The sequence below is a fragment of the Schistocerca serialis genome, chromosome 8 (assembly GCF_023864345.2).
Source record: "Schistocerca serialis cubense isolate TAMUIC-IGC-003099 chromosome 8, iqSchSeri2.2, whole genome shotgun sequence".
Lineage (NCBI taxonomy): Eukaryota > Metazoa > Arthropoda > Insecta > Orthoptera > Acrididae > Schistocerca > Schistocerca serialis.
In genome coordinates, this window is record NC_064645.1 from 249168515 (window position 1) to 249188164 (window position 19650).

A 19650-nucleotide genomic window follows, 5' to 3' on the forward strand; every position below is an offset into this window, starting at 1 on the left:
GTCCTCATCCCCCCCTTCCCCCCCCCCCCCCCCCCTGCGCCACAGGTAGCCCCCTGACAACACAGGCATCGCACTGCTGATGCCTGAGCTGTAAACTCCCCATGTATGCCAAGGAGTAGATGCCTGTCTTCCTGGGTCATCAGGACTCCCGGCAACGGCCATCATGCTAGTTGGCCTATGCTGTGGGTGGGTGGTGCCCATGGGGAGAGCCCCTGATCACAGTTGGTGGCATCAGGGCAATTGACCTGCAATGAAGCGGACTAAGTCATCTCTTGCTGGTGACCGTATGGCACCAGTGTCTCTAAGAAGGGCAAGATAGAATACAATGTCGACAGGTATTGACACTAAATCGTTTCCCTCCCTCACTACACCATGGGAGGAACGTAGAGCTACAGAACGGAGACAGCCATATTTGCCTTGGTTTCTAGTCTGTAGCAGAACTGATGGGGACTCTTTTCTACTGACGAAGCCTCAGTTTTTCGTTGAACACCTTGAGGATAAGTTTGGAGAACGGACAGTGCTGTCCAAGATGCGAAACGGCACAATCTTGATTTAGGCATAATCCCCAGCCCAATCTCGAGCATTACTCACCTGTGACAAGCTGGGTGATATTTCTGTTTCCGTCACTCCCCATAAAAGCCTCAACATGGTCCAGGGCGAGATTTTCACTCTGCAGAGGTGTGTGCGCTGATATGAAACTTCCTGGCAGATTAAAACTGTGTGCCGGACCGAGACTCGAACTCGGGACCTTTGCCTTTCGGGGGCAAGTGCTCTACCAACTGAGCTACCCAAGCACGACTCATGCCCCATCCTCACAGCTTTACTTCTGCCAGTACCTCATCTCCTACCTTCCAAACTTTACAGAAGCTCTTCTGCGAAACTAGCAGAACTAGCACTCCTGGAAGAAAGGATATTGTGGAGACATGGCTTAGCCACAGCGTGGGGGATGTTTCCAGAATGAGATTTTCACTCTGCAGCAGAGTGTGCGCTGGTATGCTTCCTGGCAGATTAAAACTTGCCTGCGAAAGGCAAAGGTCCCAAGGTAGTCTCCATCCGGCACACAATCTGCCAGAGGGTTTCATGGTCCAGGGGATTATTTTCCATCATGCAGTCTGATTATGAGGTCCGCACCAATTTACAACGGTGGAGTGTTAATTTCATCCGGAGCGTTTACAGGGGACCCAAAGATAGCAGGGTTGCTACCAGTGCCTTCATTTTGGCCTTTGAGGGTGATTCATTGCCTGAAAAGGTCAAGGTGATGGTTTACCCCTGTGACGTTAAACCATATGTCCCTCCCCCTATGTGGTGCTTTAAGTGCTGGGAGATTGGTCACATGTCGTCCTGCTGCACTTCCAGAGCCACATGTTGAGACTACGGACGTCCACTGCACCCAGATACTCCATGTGCGCCACCTCTCAATTGCATCAACTGTGGAGAGCACAACTCCTCCTGCTAGCCAGACTGTCTAGTACTCCAAAAGTAGCAGAAAATTATGGAATACAAGAGCCTGGACCGATTGACTTACACAGAGCCTAAACTTAAATTCGAAATGTTACATCCCATTCAGTTGACGTTGACATATGTTGCAGCTACATCACCATCTCCGTCCCAAGTGCCAGTGTTTTCTCATTATGTGCCATGAACAGTGGGCCCTTCGAGCCACCAGAATACATCTGCCCCTTGGTGGTAGGGGTCAAATCTTCCTCTGTTGCTCCCAAAGCACCTACTTTGGGAGCAAGCCCCCCCCCCCCCCCCCCCCCAAATGCAGGGGACATCGGTCCCTTCTCCTCAGCCGAAGAAGCAACAGCCTCTCGTGTGGAAGGGGTCCCTTGGGGCCCTCTCTTCCAAGGTCTCCACTAGTGCCATGGCAGACACTCACCAGTGGATCAAGGAGCCAAAAGCTGCTGGACAAAGAGGTTGGCAGTCTTCCTCCATGTCTGAAGCTGCTTCGGAGAAATCTTCCAAGCAAGCCCCTAAAGCGAAGTGAGAGAGCAAGCAAACTAAGAAGAAGTCTGCTAAGAAGCAGGACCCTCTGGTCATCCACCATAGAAAAAAAATGGCTACAAAAACTCAGTCGGAGGCAGCAGGTGACCCTGAGGCATAACCTGCCTCCTTGCAAACTTCATGCCTTCCCAGCCTCACGATAACGTCACCCGCCAGTGGAATTGTGGCGGTTTTTTCCACCACCTGGCTGAGCTACAGCAACTGTTAAGCTTTACACCTGCTTTCTGCATTGCCTTCCAGGAAGGCTGGTTCCCGGCAATGCGGACTCCTACCCTCCGTGGCTATAAGGGATATTACAGGAACCGTAGCAACAATAATAGAGTGTCAGGTGGAGTTTGTGTCTGTGTCCTGAACTCAGTATGCAGTGAACCTGTGCCCCTTCAAACCCCTCTTGAAGCTGTAGCTGTCAGGATAAGGACGACACAGGAAATAAATGTCTGCAATGTATATCTTCCTCCAGATGATGCAGTATGTCTGAATGCATTGGTTGCACTGATTGATCAACTCCCTAAACCTTTCGTACTTTTGGGAGATATTAACGCTCATAACCCATTGTGGGGTGGCACAGTTCTTACTGTCGAAAATTTGCTGTCACAACTCGATCTCTGCCTCTTAAATACTTGGGCCACCACACATTTCAGTGTGGCACAGGGCATATATTCGGCCATTGATCTCTTGGTTTGCAGTCCTGGCCTTTTCCTATCTATCCACTGGAGAGCACATGACAACCTGTGTGGTAGTGACCATTGCCCCATCTTCCTGTCACTGCCCCGGCATCAGGACCATGGACACCTGCCCATATGGGTTTTAAACAATGCGCTCTGGGAAACTTTCACCGTTGAATCTCCCCCACACGGTAACATTGATGTGGTGGTTGAGCAGGTAACTATAATGATCGTTTCTGTGGTGGAAAATGTGATCCCTCATTCTTTAGGGTGCCCCCGGTGAAAGTTAGTCTCTTGGTGGTCACCGGAAGTTGCTGAGGCAATTAAGGAGCGTCGGTGAGCTCTACTGTGGCATAAGCGGCACCCTCCCCTGGAGCACCTCATAGCCTATAAATGGCTCCTTGCCTGCGTTTGCCAGCTTACCATGAGGCAGAAACAGGAGTGTTGGGAGAGGTAAGTGTCGATCTTTGGGTGCCATACTTTACCTTCCCAAGTCTGGGCAAAGATCAGAGTTTTTAGTTACTAGACCCCAACAGGTGTTCTTGGTGTTAACATAAATAGTGTGTTATCTACCGACGCAAATGTGATTGCCGAGCACTTTGCTCAACTCTATACTCGCGCCTCTGGGTCGGAGAATTGGCCCCCAGCCTTTCGCACTCTCAAATGGCAGATGGAAGCGAGAGTCCTCTCATTTACTACACACCACAGTGAACCCTGTAATGCCCCATTTACAGAATGGGAACTCTCAGTGCCCTTGCACATTGCCCCAACGCAGCTTCTGGGCCCAATCTGATCCACAGTCAGATGATTAAACATCTCTCGTCTGACTACAAGCGAAAATTTCTCATGATCTTCAACCGGATCTGGTGTGATGGTGTCTTTCCATTGCACTGGCGGGAGAGCACCATCATACCACTGCTCAAACCTGGCAAAAACCTGCTTGATGTGGATAGCTATCGGCCTGTCAGCCTCACCAACTTTCTTTGTAAGCTGCTGGAACATATGGTGTGTTGGCATTTGATTTGGGTCCTGGTGTCTCATGGTCTACTGGCTCTGTGCCAGGGCGGCTTCCACCTGGGTCCCTCTACCACTGATAATCTTGTGTCCTTCGAGTCTGCCATCCGAACAGCCTTTTCCAGATGCCAACACCTTTTTGCCGTCTTTGTTGATCTATGAAAAGTGTATGACACCACCTGGCGGCATCATTTCCTTGGCACATTATATGAGTGGTGTATTCGAGGCCTGCTCCGATTTTTATCCAGAATTTCCTGTCGCTCCTTACTTTCTGTGTCCAAGTTGGTGTCTCCCATAGTTACCCCCATATCCCGGATAATGGGGTCCCAGAGGTCTCTGTATTGAGTGTATCTCTATTTTTAGTGGCCTTTAACAGTCTTGCAGAAGCTGTAGGGCCGTCCGCCTCACCCTCTCTGTATGCAGACGCCTTTGCATTTTGTATTGCTCCACCAACACTGGTGTTGCTGAGCAGCGCCTACAGGGAGCCATCCAAAGGTGCAGTCATGGGCTCTAGCCCATGGCTTTCAGTTTTCATCTGCAAAGTTGCGTGTGTCGTACCATTCGTCTGGAACCAGATCTTTACCTTACTGATGATCCCCTCACTGTAGTGGAGGCGTATTGATTTTTAGGATTGGTTTTTGACACCTGATTGACTTGTCTTCCTCACCTTCGTCAGCTTAAGTGAAGTGCTGGCAGCACCTCAATGCCGTCCTCTGCCTGAGCAACACCAACTGGGGTGCAGATTGCCCTACGTTGCTGTAGCTCTACAGAGCCCTTGTTCAATCCTGCCTTGACTATGGGAGTCTGGTTTATGGTTCAGCGGCATCCTCAGCATTGCGTTTACTCGACCCAGTGCACCACTGTGGCGTTCGACTAGCAACAGGAGCTTTTAGAATGAGTCCGGTGACCAGCATCCTTGTGGAGGCTGGAGTTCCTCCATTGCAGGTCAGGCGTGCAAAACTGCTCGCCAGTTACGTTGCACACGTTCGTAGTTCTCCTGGGCGTTCGGATTACCATCTCCTTTTCCCACCCACGACGGTTCATCTCGCGCATCGCGTCTAATCCCTTCTATCTGAACTGGAGTCGTTGCTTTTACCACCTATACTTGAAGTCCAATCGCGTACACTTCCCTGGTGTACACCTAGGCCACGGCTTTGCCTGGACCTTTCACATGGCCCAAAGGACTCAGTTTACCCCGCAGATTTCCGCTGTCACTTCATTCTGATTCTTGACATGTACCAATGCCGTGAAGTGGTTTACACTGACGGCTCGATGGCCGATGGCACGTCAGCTTTGCGTATGTCCATGGAGGACATATTGAACAACATTCTTTGCCTGATGGCTGCAGTGTTTTCACTGCAGAGTTGGTGGCTATATATCGTGCTCTTGAGCACATCCGTTCATGCTCTGGGGAATAATTTCTTCTGTGTACTGACTCCTTGAGCAGCCTACAAGCTATTGACCAGTGCTACCCTCATCATTCCTTGGCAGCAACCATCCAGGAGTCCATCTATGCCCTGGAGTGGTCCGGTCTTTCAGTGGTGTTTGTGTGGACCCCAGGACACATCGGAATCCCAGGTAACGAACTTGCTGACAGCATTCGTTTTTACGTCATCAGGTTTTTCGGCTTTGGGAGATGGAATGGCATAGTCTCAGTACACACAACAAACTGTGTACCATTAAGGAGACTATGAATGTGTGTCAGTCCTCCACGCGTGCCTGTCGCAGGGACTCTGTGGTTCTCTGGTGGCTCTGCATTGGCCATGCTTGGGCATTCCACAGCTACCTCCTGACCCATGAAGGACCTGCCTCAGTGTCGATGCGGCGCTCGGTTGACAGTGGGCCATATTCTGGTGCACTGTCCCGCTTCGATTGCTCTGTGACAAAATCTTCGCTTACCAGACTTGTTGCTGCTAATTTTATCTGACAACGTCTCATTGGTCGATTTAGTTTTACGTTTTATTCATGAGGGTGGGTTTTATCATTTGATCTAAGTTTTAGTGCATGTCTTTTGTCCCTCTGCGTCCTCCACCCTAGTGCTTTTAGGGTGGAGGTTTTAATGTGTTGCAGAGTGGCTGGCTTCTCCTTTTTATTCTCATGGTCAGCCAGCCACGGTAATCTGTTTTGTTGTTTTAATCTCTTCTACCTGTTTCTTGTGTTTCTGTGGTTTTCTTCTCCTGTGGTTTTCCCTTGAAGTGTTTGTTGCCCTTCCATAGTCCTTGTGGTTTTTCCTTTCTCTGCATTTTGTGTTGTCAGTCTTGCTTGTTTTACTCTCACCCTTGTGGATTGTTTTATTCAGAACAAGAGATCGATGACCTAGCTGTTTGGTCCCTTCCCCCCTCTTTTAAACCAACCAGCCAGATCTCAAGTCCCTCCTCAAATCTCAAGGCTCACCCCAAAATCTCTTCTGAGTGTGTGTCCCTCACCTTCATCACTTCCCAGACTCATACCTCATATCGGGATTCCCCAATGTGGATGGCTACTAAGCCCCCACAGTAAGACTGTGCCATTATTGATCAATACCTTCAGCCTGTTACCCAAAACCTTCCTCCTATATAAAAGACAAACAGTTTCTTTTACCTGCTCCACACAGTTCCTGTCCCTTTACCACCTGATGTCCTGCTTGTCACTGTCAATGCTGGCTCTCTCTGAACCAACATCCTCGATGCCTGACTGACTCCAAACAGAGAACCACTTTCCTGGGCATCATGACCAGCTGTATTATCACGCATAATTACATCTGCTGTGAAGACATCACTGACAAACAATTCTGCAGTACAGTCAGAGGCACTTGCATGGCACTATCAGTGCCAACCTGTTCATGGGTAATCTAGAAGAATCCTGTGTGAATATAGGCTTTCCCAGTGTAAGCTGCTGATGAAATCTTCTCGATCTTCTGTTCAGGTAGCTGCGTTGAAAATCTACGATGTTTTCTATGATGTTTCTCATCATCTTCACCAGAGGATGATGAGAATGACACTCATTGAAACGTCATGGACTTTCGATGTAGCTACCCGGGTGGAAGCCCGAGAAGATTTCATTAGAAGAATCTTTCCTGGCTACCCAGAATTCCAAGCCCCTTACCTAGTTGAAATTCACTGATGACAAATTCATGATTTGGACTGAGGGTAAGGACACTACCTACATTCCTCCAGGACCTCAACACCTTCTCCCATTCCTTTCACTTCGCTCTCTTCAGTCCAACAAGCAACTTTCCCCAAACTCGACCACTACCTCACAGGTGGCTTCATAACTACCTTTGTTGAAACCTACCTAAAGCCATTAACAATACCTCCATTTCAACAGCTGCCACCCACTCCACATAAAGAAGTCACTTCCATATTATCTAGCTAGTCATGCTCATCACATGAGCTATAGTGCACTTACAGCATGCCAGTACTTCCACTTGTCCTATTGTTGGCTGTTGATTGTAGTCAGTTATTTGATAGTATACAGTAACCAATGAGCATTACTGAATTTAATGATTTCTTTTAGTGGAATATACAAATTGATTTGTTGTCGATGTGGAGAACGGGAAGAAAACTAGATGTACAGACTTGAGGCATAACCATAGACCTAGGTTTGGCTGGAAGGTGACACTTTGGTCATGAGTAGGTGGAGCCAGTGAATGTGAACAAATGAAAACTGGATTTGCTGACAGACTGACCCGTAGCAAAGCTCAAGCCGTAGGTTTTGCTGGGATATGACAATTTGCTACGAGTTTGTGAAGCCAATGAATCTCAATACAAAAATATGATTGGCGTAATAGATTGATGTGTAGTGTAATCTGAGATATAGTGTAATCTGAGATACATATCCCTAATGGCAATAACCTACTTTGTGAATAAAATGTTCTCAATTTTCGATTTGAATTGACACGTGAAAACCAAGAACGTTTTATTCACGTATGCTGTCGCGAAAGACTCCGAGGAAACCTACTTGTACGTCTCGTTTCCATTTTTGCCAAACATTGAGATGATGTCTTTAAATTCTAAGCTAACAGAACAGACTATCAGCTAGATTTATTTATGAACCATAGAACTTACAGAATGAAATTTTCACTTTGCAGCGGAGTGTGTGCTGATATGAAACTTCCTGGCAGATTAAAACTGTCTGCAGGACAGAGACTTGAAATCAGGACCTTTGTCTTTTGCGGGCAAGTGCTCTACCAACTGAGCTACCCAAGCACAACTCACGACCCGTCCTCACAATTTTATTTCCGCCTGTACTTCATCTCCTACTTTCCAAATTTCACAGAAGTTCTCCTGCGAAACATGCAGGACTAGCACTACTGGGAGAAAGGATATTGTGTCTCCATGTCTCCACAGTATCCTTTCTTCCAGTAGTGATACTCCTGCAAGTTTCTCAGGAAGACTTCTGTGAAGTCTGGAAGGTAGGAGACGAGGTACTGGTGGAAGTAAACTTGTGAGGACAGGTCGTGAGTCTTGCGTGGGTAACTGAAAAGGTAGAGCACTTGTCTGCGAAAGGCAAAGGTCCCGAGTTTGAGTCTCAGTACAGCAAACAGTTTTAATGTGCCAGGAAGTTTCAGCTGAGTCACAGTCTGTCATGTTCACTTCACATCATTCATCTTGCTTACAGTTATCAACTGCAGCATACAATGGAATGGCCAGGTAAACTGTAAATGCACTTAAACCATCTCATCTGCAGTGACAAGCAGTACCTCTACAAAGACGTCAAGTGTCTAGCAGAGGCATTTGCAGTCCAAAATTACCCTCCTCACCTCGTCCAGTTATAAGAAAAAGATCTCCTTTGCCTCGTCTCCCCAGTCATCTATTGTTCTCCATCCATTGTGACTCATTAGCATCCAGACTGTAACACCAGAATCACTTTCTCTACCACGAATTAGACTACCTCTTGTTGTGCCCTGAAGTGAGAAATATCCTCCCCGTCCCTCACACAGTGATATTCCAGAGTTCACCCAACCTATGCAATGTCTCCATCCATCCCTATTCCACCCCTCCAGCCTACTTGTTGCCACATGGCTTATACCCCTGCGAGACTCAGATACAAGTCATGTCCTGTACATCCTCTCACTATAGTCTGTTCACAAAGAGAGGAACAAATTCTGATGTGACTGCAGAGAGCAGCAAGAGAAGCAAGCTCTGCCCACCAATTCCCAGCACATAGTCCGTCGAGGGGTGAGGGACAGTTCACAAGCCACTCTTGTGTCACACATGCTGGCACTAGAATATTGCTCACATGTCGACATATGCTCCAAACAACATTGACAGTACAATCTAGTGCCACAGTACCAGCTGTCAATGGTCAAATATTGTGCATCTGCAAAAGTAAAAACTGAGACAGGCATAACAAAAGCTTACAGTAGTCATGAAATTGAAATTGATAGTTTCTTGTTGAATGACAGTGCTTGTTGCTACTGGTTCTGTATCAGTTCTCATAGAAAATTTGAAATTAAAAACAGCCAGTAATAGAAATTACTAAAAGGACTCATAATTTTGAAGATTTATTAAATCACTCACTGTCACAATCAGTCTCATTATCTTCCTGATTACACTACTGTGCAATTCAGATGTATCAATAATGATTTTGTCTATTGCAAGTGTGATTGGACTGCCAAGCCTCCATTAATTTGTTGTCAGTTATTGGACATTCCTGCAGTACCATCACCAGTTACCAGCTGTTACTAATGGAAAGGATTCACTGGCAGATTAAAAACAGATTGTCATTGGACATATTTGTTGATTACACACAAACGAGGGCCCACAAGGATAAATGATTGCAGGATGTGATGTAATACCTACACAACCACATAAGTGATTTCTGAAATTCACTCTCACTCCTTGGGACCTCTCCTTGTAAAAGAAATAGTACAAACAGTTCCTACAGTAAATAATGGTGCTCTTACGCACACTAACAAACTGTCCATTTTAAAGTAATTCAGACAAAGGGGAAAGCAGTTTCAAAGCACGAACAAAAAAGTGGAACTTCTTTTTCCTCAGTATTTAAATTGATTTCTCAGGATTATCTTAGGAAGAATCCAAATTCTCTTCACAGAGCTGAAGCTTACTCCCGCGAATGTCACTGTTCACCTCATCGGTTGGGACAGAGGTTGGAGCAGCTCTTCATTTTAGCTCTCCTGCTTGCAACATTCAAAAGTGTTATTAATTATTTTTCCAGCTCCACTCCATAAAGTACTACCATTGGTCTTCTCTGAGAATTGAAAGAGTACCTATCACTGCTCTTGATGGGCAGGGAATTCCTTCATCACTCACCGAGAGATGTATTAATTTGTGACACAACATAGCACAACAATCACCTTGCAATGGCAGTATACACAAGGTTCTGGATGGGCCGAAGTTGGCCAACTAGTGTGATCCAGAACTGGAAAGCTCTTCTTCATCTCTCTGTGAACAGGCTATACCACCTACTCCAGTCCTTTCACAGACACTTCCAACCCTATCACAGGCAGGACCACCAGGGTAAAGAGCCACTGTGACTCATTCTACATGGACACGACTACTAACAACCTGACTATTCGCATTAATGGCCACAGTCAAACTCTGATCTAGGGACAGTTCACCACTTAATGCTGAGTATGTTGTGCAACACAATATGCTTGACCTCAGTGGCTGCTTCACAGCTCGTACCATCTGGATCCTTCCCAACAACACCAGCTTTTTTTGAATTATGCAGATGGGGACTCAGTCTGCAACATTTCCTGTGACCCCCATGCCTGAATCTTCACTAGTACCTGTCCTCCTCATCCTCTGTTTCTACTCCAGGTTCGCACACGCTTTCTATCACTCCAACTCACCTGCATAGACCTTTTCTATTTCTCTTCTTCTCTCACTTTTTCCCTCCCATGGCATCATCTTCCCCCACCCATACCTTGCAAACCTCCCACTCCCCTGACACTTTCGTACCTGCACTAACTGATCAAGCCAAGATCATTACTTATGCCAGTGGAGCACAGCACCTAGAGAACTGTGTGTGTGTGTGTGTGTGTGTGTGTGTGTGTGTGATTCTTCATGTAATGAATGAATGCTGAAAAGATATCCCACAATCTACTTTTAAATGTGCCTGTTTGCTGTTCACAAGGTGAGCAGAAGTCTAGCCTAACTTACTTACTTTGTGCTTCTTCTTCTTCTTGTTCTTCTTCTTCTTCTTCTTTACAGGTAGTCAAGCAATGTATGCATAACATAGATGCCAAAACCTTCTAGAACATATTTATATCTGTCTGTTAAAATAGTATTTTCTGGAACAGCACAGAAAACGTTATTTTAAGTTGTTAATATATTTGCAAAAATGAACAGTAGTAATGTTGTGGTTGAGTTCTTACATAATCACATGGCGTTCATTAGCAGTGATAAAGTCATTCAGATGAACCCTGTGTGTGGTTGTACAAACCACATAACAAGATTTAAAATAATTTACGATAAAGAATGAAACTGTTTATGCTGATTCTAGTGTTTTACAACTTGCCTAAGAACATACACTATGTGATCAGAAGTATCCGAACACCTGGCTGAAAATGACTTTAAAGTTTGTGGTGCCCTCCATTGGTAATGCTGGAATTCAATATGGTGTTGGCCCACCCTTAGCCTTGATTACAGCTTCCACTCTCACAGGCATACATTCAATCAGATGCTGGAAGGTTTCTTGGGGAATGGCAGCTCATTCTTCACGGAGTGCTGCACTGAGGAGAGGTGTCGATGTCGGTTGGTGAGACCTGGCACAAAGTTGGCATTCCAAAACATCCCAAAAGTGTTCTATAGGATTCAGGTCAGGACTCTGTACAGGCCAGTCCATTAAATGGATGTTATTGTCGTGTAACCACTCCGCCACAGGCTGTGCATTATGAACAGGTGCTCGATCATGTTGAAAGATGCAGTCGCCATCCCCGAACTGCTCTTCAACAATGGGAAGCAAGAAGGTGCTTAAAACATTAATGTAGACCTTTGCTGTGATAGTGACACGCATAACAAAATGGGGTGCAAGCCCCTCCATGAAAAACATGACCACACTATAACACCACCGCCACCGAATTTTCCTGTTGGCATTACACACGCTGGCAGATGACATTCACTGGGCATTCGTCATCAGATCGCCACATTGTGTACTGTGATTTGTCACTCCAGACTAAATTTTTCCAATGTTGAATCGTCCAGTGTTTATTCTCCTTACACCAAGCGAGGCATTGTTTGGCATTTAACGGCGCAATGTGTGGCTTACGTGCAGCCACTCGACCATAAAATCCAAGTTTTCTCATCTCCCGCCGAATTGTCACAGGACTTTCAGTGGATCCTGATGCAGTTTGGAATTCCTGTGTGATGGTCTGGATAGATATCTGTCTATTACACATTACAACCCTCTTCAACTGTCGGTGGTCTCTGTCAGTCAACAGATGAGGACGGCCTGTACGCTTTTGTGCTTTACGTGTCGCTTCATGTTTCCACTTCACCATCGGAAACAGTGGACCTAGGGATGTTTAGGAGTGTGAAAATCTCTCATACAGACATATGACCCAAGTGACACCCAATCACTTGACCATGTTCAAAATCTGTGAGTTCTGCGGAGCGCCCCATTCTGCTCTCTCACGGTGTCAAAAATGACTACTGAGGTGGCTGATATGGAGTACCTGGCAGTAGGTAGCAGCATAATGCACCTAATATGAAAAACGTATGTTTTTGGGGGTGTCCGGATACTTTTGATCACATAGTGTGTGACAGGGCAGGAAGTTGGGACAGTCACAAAATGATAATGATAATAATAATAATAATAATAATTGAAATTGTACAAAATTTCATCAGTATCTGGATTATCAGATTAAAACTGTTACTTTTGTACCTATTTAGCATCATTGCAGATGAACACATGTAATTATGTCTCATTTGTCATTATCTATTTGTTTCAGTTTCCTAGTTTAATAGCTGTTCAGGGTATAAAAAGCCCTTTGGAACAAAGGGCTTTGTATTAATAACTATGTGATTAATGTTTAATCTGTGTAATATAACCAACAAATTTAAAAAAATAATCCTTTTTCAGGCTGTTCCGCTGCCGGAAAGTGCCTGTATCTCTTTTCCATGCAGTCATGGTAACTATATGTGACCGAATGCGAATTCCTTGGCTACGTGGTGCACGACCCCTTGCACCAGAAATGTTCCTGCCCCCACTGTTACTGGCATTAATTGGTGTGATGGCAGCCCAAGGACCATGGTGGACAGTTTTGACATTAGGTTCTGTGCCATTGGCTGCTCGGTTAATGCGACATTGTGTACCACCACGATATTTTGTTGCATGGATGGTTTCTTCTGTAGTATTGCCAGTACTGGTGAGTGGTGAAGTTGTTTACTTCTTGTGACAAATGATGACATGTCTCAAGCTGTTAGTTTACTGAATAAAGAATAACATGTGGCTTACAATGTTTGGCTGAGCTTAAATATGGACCCTCCATTTTTTGTCCTTGTAAGAGGTGGGGGAGGGGGATGGGTGCAATGAAGATAGTAGCAGTGAGAGGATTAGATGGGGTAGCTGACAATAATCTGTTAACCAGATGATGTCTGTGTGCCGTAAAATATGAATAGCTTACATCGTAAAGGCAAGTTTCTTGTGTTGTGTGGAGAACTTTTTCTTCATCTTCTGTTGACATTTTCATTATCGATGCATATAGTAGTTATGAATTTGCACTTTACTTATTTATTAATGATTGTATCAAACAGGTACTACAGAAGCCTTTTAAGAACCTATTGCAGCATCTTGAGTATGGATCTGTGGTCTTTGTTCTAGCAGCATCATCACATTTCAATCATGTTTTATCCTCATCATCACTGTGTCTTTCAAAAGCAATGTGTAGCTGTTTGATTAATCATCCCGAGTATCATCTGGTTGAAGTAGACATAGTGTGCCAGTTGATTTCATTATTAAGACTCTTTGAATAGGAAGGAGGAGTATTGTAGTCTCTCCCTTTTCTTTGTTGCACAGTTTCTTATTCAGTTGCTGTCTTGAGTGTCGTACTGAGAAGGATATCAATCATAATATTAATAAAATATTGAGCGACAGATTATCTGTGAATGATAGGCAGTCCCCGTTCTGCGGGCTACTGGTTCTGAAGTTAATTCTGGCACCAATTATTGTTGAAACTGTTTTTGTCCTTCAGAGATGATAATTACTTTGGGAACTTCCCAGAACAGTCAGTCCCAGTATTATGAAATCTGGCAAATGCAGATTGTATTGTTTCTATGTATGCAGTGAGTAAATTGTGTGTTTTGTTGCCAGACTTCCATGCAGTGGCTTGCAAAAAATTTGATGGTGTGCTAGAGACTTCGACAGTGAAAGCTGCATATAAATGTGGTGGAATTTTGCTAAAATACTTTTAGCTGGGTGACTGTAAATGAGCTGAAATGCTAAGCAACGATTTCTTTCCGGTTTTTGTGCACTGGTGAGTCAAAACAGCATGACAATCTCCTTAACCTTAGAGAAGGTGCTTCTGACTGCAAAGTCACCAACCACAAATACCGTGTCTTGCGCCATTCATTTGTTGTTTTACAATTGTGAGCTCATAGCTATTCCTTCATTATTGCTTCAGCTAACACAATGACAAATTGTGTCGCATTACATCCAAGTCAGTAGTAGTAATATAAAATAAGCAATGGGCTAGGTGACAGAAAATTTATCATACTTTGCAAGAAAATTACCCAGATTATGAGCCTGCAGTACAATCCCACTATGAGACAGTTGTCTACAAGATTATAAGTAATTGAACTGATGCAACCACACTATTAGATGCTTCACGTGGGTCATTTCTGTAGTGTCACCCTCGCCCATGGCAACAGAGTGATATAATGAAAGTTTATTTTATTATTGGTTAATTAAACAGTGCTTTTGTTTCTATGTAAGTTCGTTTAAGTGTTGTTTATAAAATAAAAGTGCTTCTAAACATATATTTATCTGTTTCATTAGGTCATACCCTCATAAATCTACATGTATTTGGAAATAACAATGAAATGTATCTGACAATGAAGATTTTGCCATTTCTTCTTGTTTAAACTTTCCTATTAAAATACAACTAATTGAAACCTCAGAAATCTCGACATATTTGAAAGTAACAGCTGGATATATCTGACAACCAACAAATTCGATACGATGAATCGTGAGTGAAAATGCGCTTATGGTGTCGGGGCATAAGATGCTGATTAATTACATTGATTTTTGAAAAGGACAATGCAAAATTAACTTAGCTGGTTTCATTGTTAAGAATTTTAAGATTAGTTACTCACTTTCATATTTTTTGTAGCATCGTCCATATATCAGAAAAGTCATGAGTTTTGGTGATATTGTTTCTTGTTTCATATGCCTATGGAAGCAGGAGTTTTGGTGATATTGTTTCTTGTTTAATATGCCTATGGAAGCAAAAGAGTGGTTTGTGGGGAGTAGACTGAAGATGGAAGTCGTTTTAAGAATGCCTTTCCTGTGGGTGAAGAAGTGTACTAATGCTTTTATTTGTGAAGAGATGTGGACTGGTGCAGTTCATGTCACGAAGTTTATGTATGATGTTCTGTTAGAAATAGTAGTGTATTGGGGGGGGAGGGGTGAAGAAAGAATTACAGAAATCGACAAATCAGAGTTCAGAAAATGAATAGCAAGAAGTGTTTTTTCAAAGTTGTTCCCGAAAGAAAAACTGTGTTCTACCGAATGTGGTGAAGAAGTATGTGCTTCCAGGAACAGTTATAATTTCTGATTACTTCTGATGTTGTGACTGTTTGTTGGATGAGGGGTTCATACATTTGTTGTTGAAACATAGAGTGCATTGTAATGTTGGTGAAACATAGAATGCATTGTAAAGTTGGTGAAATGCAGAATGCATTTTAAAGATCGAACAACAAGTGCATATGTGAGTAGTATAGAGGGCACATGGTCTGCAGTCAAGCATTCTGTTAATGGACCCAATAAATGCAAGAACATTTTTATATGCATATTCTTTGAGTATATGTGGAGGAGGTGGAGCAATGAGAAAGACTTACTACATTCATGGAGGCAGTTAAAAGAATTTATAATCAATAATAAAGTTTTATTTTGTTTCATTTCATTTTTCAATTACTTGTTGAATGAGAGTAATACTTTTTATGTCGATTTGTTTTATTAATAATAATGTTTTCTTTGCAAGTGGCATTATTTCCATTACAGTGATTACCTTGTGACTTAATACCACAGCTTAATGTCATGATTATCGACTAATGTAGGTTGGAATTTGACAGTTCAGGTGTAGGTTGGTGAAGGGAAAAAACGAGTTGAAGCACGCTACAAATACTGACAGACTGACCTCGAGTGTAGCCCGAGACCTAAGTTAGTTTGGAATGTGACAATGTGGTAGTGATTTGGCGAAGCCAGGAAAGAAACTAAATGTGGTGCCAGGCTGACCTATAGCAGAGCCCGAGACCAAGCTCAGGTTTGAATGTGACAGATTAATTTTGAGTTCATGAAGCGAACAAATATGTCCAGAAAAAAACTAGATGTGGTGGCAGACTGACCTATAGCATAGCCAGTTGCCTAGGTTAAGTTTGAATGCGACAGTTTTGTTGAGAGTCAGCAAAGTAAACTAATCTCAACACGAAAATACAATTGCCGTAATACATGTAGGGTAAGACGTCGTTATCAGGAGAAAGAAAACTGGCGTTCTACGGATCGGAGCGTGGACTGTCAAATCCCTTAATCGGGCAGGTAGGTTAGAAAATTTAAAAAGGGAAATGGACAGGTTAAAGTTAGCTATAGTGGGAATTAGTGAAGTTTGGTGGCAGGAGGAACAAGACTTTTGGTCAGGTGAATACAGGGTTATAAATACAAAATCAAATAAGGGTACTGCAGGAGTAGGTTTAATAATGAATAAAAAAATAGGAGTGCGGGTAAGCTACTACAAACAGCATAGTGAACGTATTATTGTGGCCAAGATAGACACGAAGCCCACGCCTACTACAGTAGGACAAGTTTATATGCCAACTAACTCCGCAGATGATGAAGAAATTGATGAAATATATGATGAGATGAAAGAAATTACTCAGGTAGTGAAGTGAGACGAAAATTTAATAGTCATGGATGACTGGAATTCGAGAGTAGGAAAAGGGAGAGAAGGAAACATAGTAGGTGAATATGGATTGGGGCTAAGAAATAAAAGCGGAAGCCGCGTGGTGGAATTTTGTGCAGAGCATAACTTAATCATAGCTAACACTTGGTTCAAGAATCATGAAAGAAGGTTGTATACATGGAAGAACCCTGGAGATACTGAAAGGTATCAGATAGATTATATAATGGTAAGACAGAGATTTAGAACCAGGTTTTAAATTGCAAGACATTTCCAGGGGTGGATGTGGACTCTGACCACAATCTATTGGTTATGAACTGTAGATTAAAACTGAAGAAACTGCAAAAAGGTGGGAATTTAAGGAGATGGGACCTGGATAAACTGACTAAACCAGAGGTTGTACAGAGTTTCAGGGAGAGCATAAGGGAACAATTTACAAGAATGGGGGAAAGAAATACAGTAGAAGAAGAATGGGTAGCTCTGAGGGATGAAGTAGTGAAGGCAGCAGAGGACCTAGTAGGTAAAAAGACGAGGGCTAGTAGAAATCCTTGGGTGACAGAAGAAATATTGAATTTAATTGATGAAAGGAGAAAATATAAAAATGCAGTAAATGAAGCAGGCAAAAAGGAATACAAACGTCTCAAAAATGAGATTGACAGGAAGTGCAAAATGGCTAAGCAGGGATGGCTAGAGGACAAATGTAAGGATTTAGAGGCTTATCTCACTAGGGGTAAGTTAGATACTGCCTACAGGAAAATTTGGACAGAAGAGAACCACTTGTATGAATATCAAGAGCGCAGATGGAAACCCAGTTCTAAGCAAAGAAGGGAAAGCAGAAAGGTGGAAGGAGTATATAGAGGGTCTATACAAGGGCGATATACTTGAGGACAATATTATGGAAATGGAAGAGGATGTAGATGAAGATGAAATGGGAGATACGATACTGCGTGAAGAGTTTGACAGAGCACTGAAAGACCTGAGTCGAAACAAGGCCGCGGGAGTAGACAACATTCCATTAGAACTACTGACAGCCTTGGGAGAGCCAGTCCTGACAAAACGCAAGCATCTGGCGAGCAAGATGTATGAGACAGGTGAAATACCCTCAGACTTCAAGAAGAATATAATAATTCCAATCCCAAAGAAAGCAGATGTTGACAAATGTGAAAATTATCGAACTATCAGTTTAATAAGTCACAGTTGCAAAATACTAACACGAATTCCTTACAGACGAATGGAAAAACTGGTAGAAGCTGACCTCGGGGAAGATCAGTTTGGATTCCGTAGAAATATTGGAACACGTGAGGCAACACTGACCTTACGACTTATCTTAGAAGAAAGATTAAGGAAAGGCAAACCTACGTTTCTAGCATTTGTAGACTTAGAGAAAGCTTTTGACAATGTTGATTGGAATACTTTGTTTCAAATTCTGAAGGTGGCAGGGGTAAAATACAGGGAGCGAAAGGCTATTTACAATTTGTACAGAAAGCAGATGGCAGTTATTAGAGTCGAAGGGTATGAAAGGGAAGCAGTGGTTGGGAAGGGAGTGAGACAGGGTTGTAGCCTATCCCTGATGTTATTCAATCTGTATATTGAGCAAGCAATAAAGGAAACAAAAGAAAAGTTCGTAGTAGGTATTAAAATCCATGGAGAAGAAATAAACACTTTGAGGTTCGCCGATGACATTGTAATTCTGTCAGAGACAGCAAAGGACTTGGAAGAGCAGTTGAACAGAATGGACAGTGTCTTGAAAGGAGGATATAAGATGAACATCAACAAAAGCAAAACGAGGATAATGGAATGTAGTCGTATTAAGTCAGGTGATGCTGAGGGAATTAGATTAGGAAATGAGGCACTTTAAGTTGTAAAGGAGTTTTGCTATTTGGGGAGCAAAATAAACTGATGATGGTCGAAGTAGAGTGGATATAAAATGTAGACTGTCAATGGCAAGGAAAGCATTTCTGAAGAAGAAAAATTTGTTAACATCGAGTATAGATTTAAATGTCAGGAAGTCGTTTCTGAAAGTATTTGTATGGAGTATAGCCATGTATGGAAGTGAAACGTGGACGATAAATAGTTTGGACAAGAAGAGAATAGAAGCTTTCGAAATGCGGTGCTACAGAAGAATGCTGAAGATTAGATGGGTAGATCACATAACTAAAGAGGAGGTATTGAATAGGATTGGGGAGAAGAGGAGCTTGTGGCACAACTTGACTACAAGATGGGATCGGTTGGTAGGACATGTTCTGAGACATCGAGGGATCACCAATTTAGTATTGGAGGGCAGCGTGGAGGGTAAAAATCATAGAGGGAGACCAAGAGATGAATACACTAAGCAGATTCAGAAGGATGTAGGCTGCAGTAGGTACTGGGAGATGAAGAAGCTTGCACAGGATAGAGTAGCATGGAGAGCTGCATCAAACCAGTCTCAGGACTGGAGACCACAACAACAACAACATATAGTAGACCCAGAAGACCATCACCAGGAGAGAGAGAAATTTTTAGAAATTTTTGGTAACCAAGTCCCGGAATGCCTTGATCAAGGAATAATAGAACCAAGTTCATCTGAATATGCTATCCAGGTTGTAGTCGTATGAAAGAAAAATGGAGACTTGTGTCTGTATAGACTACAGAACATTAAACAAGATCACAGTGAAAGGTTGTTACCCGGTGCCTTTCATATAAGATCTTTTAGATAAACTGCAAGATGCATGTATGTCTTCCACACTAGACTGCATGAATGGTTTTTTCCACATTGATGTTTAAGAAGAAAGCCAAAAATATACCTTATTTGTGACATATTTGGGTGGGTTCAGTTCAGGATAGTTTATTCTGCCTTATCAAATTCGCCTGCAGTGTTCCAGAATTTTATGACCACAGTTTTTTGGGCATTGGCTCAAGAGAACATCTAGT

The 19650-nt window shown here is 43.3% G+C and overlaps 1 protein-coding gene and 1 non-coding gene across 3 annotated transcripts in view; one reads left to right on the forward strand and one right to left on the reverse strand.

Moving 5' to 3' along the window:
* The window catches only part of LOC126416458 (palmitoyltransferase ZDHHC23-B), a 69883-nt gene that overhangs the window by 11783 nt on the left and 38450 nt on the right, over nt 1-19650 (forward strand). For both annotated transcript variants that reach the window (XM_050084193.1, XM_050084192.1), the window contains exon 2: nt 12711-12996. In XM_050084193.1, the coding sequence (XP_049940150.1) occupies nt 12711-12996 (286 nt within the window). The remainder of the gene's footprint in view (nt 1-12710; nt 12997-19650) is intronic.
* Trnas-cga (transfer RNA serine (anticodon CGA)) lies at nt 721-795 on the reverse strand. The gene has a single exon. It is a non-coding gene; the product is annotated as a tRNA-Ser (tRNA).